The 7,500-nt window shown below is 37.5% G+C and overlaps 2 protein-coding genes across 2 annotated transcripts in view; both read left to right on the top strand.

Annotated features, from left to right (window-relative positions):
* The window catches only part of LOC116015055 (nuclear transport factor 2-like), a 7,570-nt gene extending 6,336 nt beyond the window's left edge, over nt 1–1,234 (top strand). Inside the window, exons 8-9 of the mRNA XM_031255052.1 lie at nt 172–250; nt 705–1,234. Of these exons, the coding sequence (XP_031110912.1) occupies nt 172–250; nt 705–898 (273 nt within the window). The 3' untranslated portion in view covers nt 899–1,234. The remainder of the gene's footprint in view (nt 1–171; nt 251–704) is intronic.
* Nucleotides 1,235–2,842: 1,608 nt separating this feature from the next.
* LOC116017525 lies at nt 2,843–5,445 on the top strand. The gene is made up of 2 exons (XM_031258136.1): nt 2,843–3,351; nt 3,455–5,445. The coding sequence occupies exons 1-2, from the start codon at nt 2,983–2,985 to the stop codon at nt 5,156–5,158; spliced, it is 2,073 nt and encodes a 690-aa protein (XP_031113996.1). The 5' UTR covers nt 2,843–2,982; the 3' UTR covers nt 5,159–5,445.
* Nucleotides 5,446–7,500: the final 2,055 nt, after the last annotated feature.

Here is a 7,500-nt window from a genome sequence, read left to right on the forward strand (position 1 = left end):
TTTTTCTCCCCCCCCCCCCCCCCCCCCCATTGACTTAAAGTGCTTACATGCTTTATTTGCTCTAACCTCCTAGCTTCCCTGCTATGTTTTAAAAAGCACACTCAAAAAGTGCATTGTAGCTTATCATGATATTCATGATTGAGTTTAACATTCTCCTAATAAATTATGTAGGCATATTCTGTTGAGATTGGTGGGAATCAGTTATATATTGAAGGGAGAAGACCCAACAGAAACAACTTTCCTCGAGGAAGTATGTATTATTTTTGCTTAAAATTGAGATCTCAGAGTCAACTTTGGTTTCAGATTCATGATAATTAATAAACATAGTAGAAAATTTATCATTTATATTATCTTAATCTTAGTACAGCATTTGGTATTATTCTCTACCGTGACATATTTTATGATCCTTAAGTGTGCTAAAATCGGCTTTGAGTTTTGATTCATGAAAATTAGTGAGCCTAATATAAAAATTATCCTTATATTTTTAAAAGCACATTGTAATTGGAATTGTTTTCAACTGTCATGTTTTTCCTAGCTATGCTGGATGCGCATTTTGTGATCATAGCCCTTATAAATAGTGTAATCTAAACGGATGCTTTTCAAGTAGTAGAAAATTGTCATATATTGACCAGTTCGCAACCAAATTTATTGTGCTTCAATAGTCATCACAAAGCTTTTTTGGATGCATTTATATTTGAAAACAGGAGGCAGGGGTAGAGGCAGGATTGGCTACCAATCCGATGGAAGAGGGGGACGCTATGGAGGCCGGGGTTTTGGCAGAGTTAATGGTCAAGATTGTCCCGAGCATGAGTACAGATCATCAAGAGGAAATGGTTTCTATAGGCACGTTCATCGTCAAGACAGAGCATTTCTTGGCAATGGACAGAGCTTTGATTAATCCTAGGCTTCAAGCAAAGTGAATATAGAGCCATTTTCTGGCAACGGACAGATCTCGGATTATGCCATTCTTTATGCAATTCTTGGCAGGACCCATTTTTGAACAGAGAGCATTGTTTTCCCCTTTCAGGTGGTAAAATCTCGCCTGACATGAAGAAGAGGATGGAGCATTAAGTGCATCACTGTTAGTTTATTATTATTATTATTTTTCATGTCAGGAGATTTTGTAACGTGAAAGGTAAACATTCTTCTTTGGAATGTTTCATTGACTTAATAGCTCCCATAATTAATATAATACCTCCAAATATATATTTGACCAATTCACTTTTGTTTTCAACGTATGCAAGGTCTAATGCAGTTTTAGGTGTGGAATTTTGTGATAGCTCAAGGTCAATATAATTTTCCATTTATCAAAACAATTTAGTTTTTTTTTTTTAAAAAATTTCAATATAATGATAATTACAAAAACACGTTATATGTTAACTATAAGCATGTAATATATTAACTGCATATTATTAATATATTACGGAGTATGTATTTAAATTAACATGTTATGTGATTTCTATTTATTTAAAACATATAATTGTTAAATAAAAACATATAATCTGAATTCTAAGACCGATAATGTAAGGTTGACAATCATTGTTCACACATTTGTATGAAATAAAAATAAAAAATATATTTTTAATATACTAAAAGTATATTATTTGTATATATAAAGTACATTATTTAAAAGAACATTATCTATTATCAAATAATTTACATTTAGTATATTAAAAATGTATATTACATTCATGATTTACACAATAATATGGGACAAGGTTGAGCCTTGGGCCATGGTATAATTTGCCAAGCTTATGCAAATTTTACTGTGGACCGCGGTCCACAATGCATCGTAGTCCATGCATCAAAACAACGTTGTTTTGATTAATGAAAAGAAACGGCAAAAATGACACTCGTTCCGCAAAAAGTAACTCTGTGTGTATAACATATTTAGTTTCATCTTATATATACTGTAATTTTCTTTCAACACAACTACAATGTCTTTTTGATATAACTACAATTTCATTCGACATTATACACTCAAATATGTGGAAACTGTTATTTAGTTTTCATTTTATATACACTATAGTTTCTTTTCAACACAACTACAACTTCATTTTGATATAACTACAATTTTATTTGATAATATGCAAATGTGAGGCATTATCATTTGATATGAATTGTAATTTCATTTATGAAGGTCCGTTAAGATGTGATGACAACCGTTTCTTTACTTAAAGAAACGGTGCCGATTTTGGACTATAGTCCACAAAGCTTTGTATATCATGGTCCACGATATAACAATTGCCAAGCTTATCCTTGGGCTGATTAAAGACTTGGGCCTATATATATACTAGCTTGGAAACGGTAAATTATTGTGTAGACCATGATCCACAGAGCTTAGTAAACCATGAATATAAGGTACATTTTTAATATACTAAAAGTATATTATTTTTGTATTAAATATACATTATTTGATAGTATATACAAAATAATGTACATTATTTTTGTACTAAATATACATTATTTGATAGCATATATGAAATAATGTACTTTCAAGTAATGTATTTTAGTACGTACGAAAATAATGTATTTTTAGTATATTAAAATGTATTTTTTATTTATGGTCCATAGATGGCTTTGAAACAGGTTAGGTTTAAGAAATCTAAAGCTCAAGTCTTTTTTGTTTTGGGTTAATTTAGAGCTAATTCGATTAATGATAATACGTAAAAAAAAAAAAATGAATGTAAGAAGTTTCATAATGTTTGCGAAATGTGTTGTGCGTCACAAGATCTCCTAATCCTAAAATTAAGCCCCCGATAATTTCTACGGCTTGGGAACATGCAAACACTCCAATATATTATTATATGTTTTGATCTTAACGTCCAGGCTTGGAGCAGCATCCCTTGTACCTACTCGTTTTTCCCCTCCGGTTGCTGCCACCCTCGTCGTCCCTTCTCCGGTCGACGGCGGGTGGAGCTTCTTCCCCTCCGGTTTGATCCTAACCATACGTACGCATATATATATATATATATAATAAAGATGGGAAATACCAAAAAGCCCTTCCAGCTCTTGGAAGTCACCATCATTTCGGCTCAAGATCTGGAGCCGAAAGCAAAGAAGAACATGCGTACGTACACCACGGCGTGGATCAACCCGGCCCGGAAGCTGAGCACCATCATCGACACAGAGGGCGGCAGCAACCCCACGTGGAACGACAAGTTTGTTTTCAGGGTGGATGAGGCCTTCCTCCGCCAAGACGGCTCCGCCGTCGAATTCGAGATCTACAAGCTCAGCTGGCTCGGTGATTCCCTCGTCGGAACCGTTCGCCTCCTCCTCGGAAACCTAATTCCTCCCCCCGGCGCTCCCAACCAACACCAAAACCTCGGCATGCGTTTCGCCGCCATTCAGGTCCGATCTTCATTTCATCTTCAATTCTGATCTACTATTTCATTCAATTATTATTCTCATATATTCATATCTTTACGATCGATCGATCGATTGAATCGAATAGGTGAGGCGTCCCTCAGGGCGTCCGCAAGGAGTATTGAACATTGGCGTGGCGGTGCTGGATAGCTCCAAGAGGAGCACGCCGTTGGATCGATCCGAAGATTATCATCATCGGAACAATAACAACCCCGTCTTGAGCCGATCAAGGAGCGATCGTAGCGAATTTCTCGGACTGGACAGTGAGGCGGTTGAGATTCCGAAGAAGAAAAGAGGTAATAAGAAGGTTGTTGACGACGACAAAGAGAGCTCCATCCTTAGCATGTCTTGGTTTCCACCACCCCCTCCCCCTTCCATAACCAAAGAGACCAATGCAAAGAAAAAACCTAACAAGAAGGTTGACGACGACGACAAAGACTCCGCCCTTAGCGCCTCTTGGTACGCACGGCCCCCGCCGCCGCCGCCGGCTGTGACAACAGAGACGAATCTCAGTAAAAAAGGTAATAAGGTTATTGACGACGACAAGGACTCCGTCTTTAGCGCCTCTTGGTACGCACGGCCCCCGCCGCCGCCGCCGGCGGTAACAACAGAGACGAATCTCAATAAAAAAGGTAAGAAGGTTATTGACGACGACAAAGACTCCGTCCTTAGCTCCTCTTGGTACGCACGGCCCCCGCCGCCGCCGCCAACGTCAACAACAGAGACGAATCTCAATAAAAAAGGTAATAAGGTTATTGACGACGACAAAGACTCCGTCCTTAGCTCCTCTTGGTACGCACGGCCCCCGCCGCCGCCGCCGACGTCAACAACAGAGACGAATGTCAATAAAAGAGGTTATAAGTTTGACGACGACAAAGGTAGCTCCATCCTTAGTATGTCTTGGTTCCAACCGCAACCACCGCCGCCGATAACGACGGAGACGGATCTCAATAAAAAAGGTAACAAGGTTGACGATGACAAAGATAGCTCCATCCTTAGTATGTCACGGTACCAACTGCCGCCACCGCCGGCGGCGGCGATAACGACGGAGACGAATGCGATGAAAGGAAAGGCCTCGTCGGTGATCAACACCGCCGATCTCAAATCTTACGAGAAAGGCAAGGCGATCTCGGTGGTGAGCGATTCAATCATGATCAAAGATTCATCACCCTCCGGAAAAATCGGTAACAAGATCGAAGCGCGGCAAGCGGAAAATAAGGAGATCGTTGGGGATAACAAAAATGGGCCCCAGTTTGATCAAAGCCCAACAAACAACTCGGTTGACGGAAGGCCCAAAATCGGCGGGAAGCCCAATATCCCGAGAATCCCGGGATTCGACTACGGGAGCGTTAAGGGGACGGGGAGTAAGTTAGTTATCGGTGGAGGGCCCTACAAGGCGAACTCCATAATGTCCGACTCGGAGGTGGGCCCATCGCCGTCGGAAGTAGCGGCGGCGATGGCGGAGCGGCCGAGATACCCGCTGGAAGACTCGGTTCTGGACGGGTGGAGCTGCGATGAGAGCGTGGAAGGGTTACGTTCCAGGCTGGAAAGGTGGCGAACCGAACTCCCGCCGTTGTACGACCGTGGAGCCTACGCGCCCACCAGCAGTAGCTTCCAGTCGTCGAGCCAACACACGGCGCCAAGGAAGCGCGGCGCCAACGGCAACGGCGGCGGCCCGTTCTCTTGCTTCGGAAACATATTCGGATACGAGTGTCAGTGCGTTTGCGGTCAGCCGAAGCCGAAAAGAAACGCCGCCAAAACCCGCGTTCGATCGCCGTCGCCCTTCCGTTAACACATCCATTGCTTTGCATGCATGCATGCATGGGTGATGGGCGTGGCTGCTAATTCTTCTCTCACTCAATTCAGTTTGTTCAATTTTTTTTGGCTAAAATATCAATTTCATCCTTGCGATTTTGTCATCCACATCAATTTTATTCACAAATTTTACAATATTGCGCGCTTAAAATTGTATCTTATACTTTGCAAATTATATCTCCTCTTATATGTATTCATGACCAAATACAAAGTATAACACTTTACAAATTATACAACATTATAATGAATTGCGGTAATGTAAAATATTTTTCTCTTTTAGTCCAGTTTATATTAATATCTTCCAAATATGACCAACAACGAGCAATATATTTATTTACAAATCATATAATACTGAGGGGCGAAGCCGAAAATTTTGTTTAGTAGTGGCAAATATTGAAACAAACATACTTACTTAAATTTTGTTTAGTAGTGGCAAATATTGAAACAAACATACTTACTTTGATAAAACGATTCGAATATAAAACACATCATAAATCACACATCTCATTATTAATATAAATATTAAAACAAAAGAGATAGTTTAAAAAAATAAATAAAACACTTATGAAGCATAACCATAAATATTGTTGAATATGGATAAAAATAAAATAAAATACATCAAAACTTTTAAAAATAATCATAACAAAATATGAAACATAATTATTTTTTTGATAAAATGATTCGAATATAAAATACATTATATATAACTCACATATCTCATTATAAATATATATATATATATATATATATATATATATATATATATATATATATATATATATATAATGATAATTGTTAAATATGGGTGAAAAATAAATGCATAAATGTTGTTGAATATGGATGAAAGTACATCAAAACTTATAAAAATAATAATAACAAAATATAGAACATAATTGTTTTGATAAAATGATTCGAATATAAAACACATTATAACTCACACATGTTATTATAAATATATTTAGAAAATGATAATTGTTAGATGTGGGTAAAAAGAAATAAATACATAATAAACATTTGTAAAGCTAGCAAACACAACAGAGGGATGCACACTTTTGTTTACTTTCATATGTAGTTTATACGCATACTACACATGTACTATATATATGTAGGGTGGGGGACGGGGGCAGTTGCCCCCACTGTAGCTCCGGCCCTGATAACACTTACCCGCTAAAGGAACGAGGGAATGACTGCCTGTAATAAAGCACAGGCTAATACGAGTCGACCAAGAAGAAGCAAGGCTTAGATTACCAGATCCTGCTGGGATTTGTGAAAAGCAGCACCTTACCATGTTCATGATCAATTGGATCCTGACGGGCAACATGAGTGCGCACAATGCACACATTTTCTTTTTCCTTTTTATTTAAACATCGATTTTTATAGAAGAATACAATATATTAATTGAAGTGGCTGCCAAGTTGGTGATCACTCCAATCGCTCAACGGGTGTGTGAAGAACACACGCCCACTAAACAACATGCGTGCACACGTTGTGCACATTTATTTTACTCTATTATTTAGTTCTTATTAATTAAAGTGGTCACCAACTATTCCAATCACCTAACGGGCACATGAGAAAATAAATATTAATTGATGTGGTTACCTTGGTGACCATTTCAATCACCAAATTGGTACATGAAAAATACGCGCACACTGGACAATATGTGTGTGCACAAATATGTTGATTATAACGATTATTAACCAAACTTGTCCTTACAGTATTGGGTGCAACTAACCAAGTATCTAATGAGTGATCATGCTCCATACAAAAAACACTAGTACTAATCGGCACCTTAAAATTTTTCACAATTTAATTTTCAATTTTCTCTATTTGTATTTTAAGCTAGTGAGCATTACACAGTTGTAAATGGAAATCATGAGATTTTTTAATGATATGATAAAAAATAATATTAAATAAATTCAACTTAGTACTTACACCGAATATCAAATTTGTTTTAATTCCTTTTTAAAATGAATTTTATGAAAAAAAAATATTTATTTGAAGATGAGATATTTATTATATATTGGTCAAACTAGAGCAACCCCAGCAAGAGTTGTTTTAGGAGTTTTTTTTTTTTTTTTTTTTTTTTTTTTTNTTTTTTTTTTTTTTTTTTTTTTTTTTTTTGGCATGAGTGGCTAATAGAGAAAGTGGCCTCTGGAAGAGGGAATGGAGAAGAAAGAGAATAAATGAATAAATTTGCAAGAGAATTATTGTAAAGTGGTTTGCATGCCCGTTGGCCATTAGCTCCTAACCGGCGAATCTTGCAAGTAAAGAGACAGAGAGACAACAAGAAATAGGGAGACAGAGTATTTCACTAGATCA

The sequence above is a fragment of the Ipomoea triloba genome, chromosome 4 (genome assembly GCF_003576645.1).
Source record: "Ipomoea triloba cultivar NCNSP0323 chromosome 4, ASM357664v1".
Lineage (NCBI taxonomy): Eukaryota > Viridiplantae > Streptophyta > Magnoliopsida > Solanales > Convolvulaceae > Ipomoea > Ipomoea triloba.

What these genes read in the sequence shown, in the direction of transcription:
- LOC116017525 (XM_031258136.1), top strand. Translation starts at nt 2,983, where the DNA reads ATGGGAAATACCAAAAAGCCCTTCCAGCTCTTGGAAGTCACCATCATT. An exon ending in TGCGTTTCGCCGCCATTCAG is followed by an intron (nt 3,352 to 3,454) that starts GTCCGATCTTCA and finishes TGAATCGAATAG; the next exon opens with GTGAGGCGTCCCTCAGGGCG.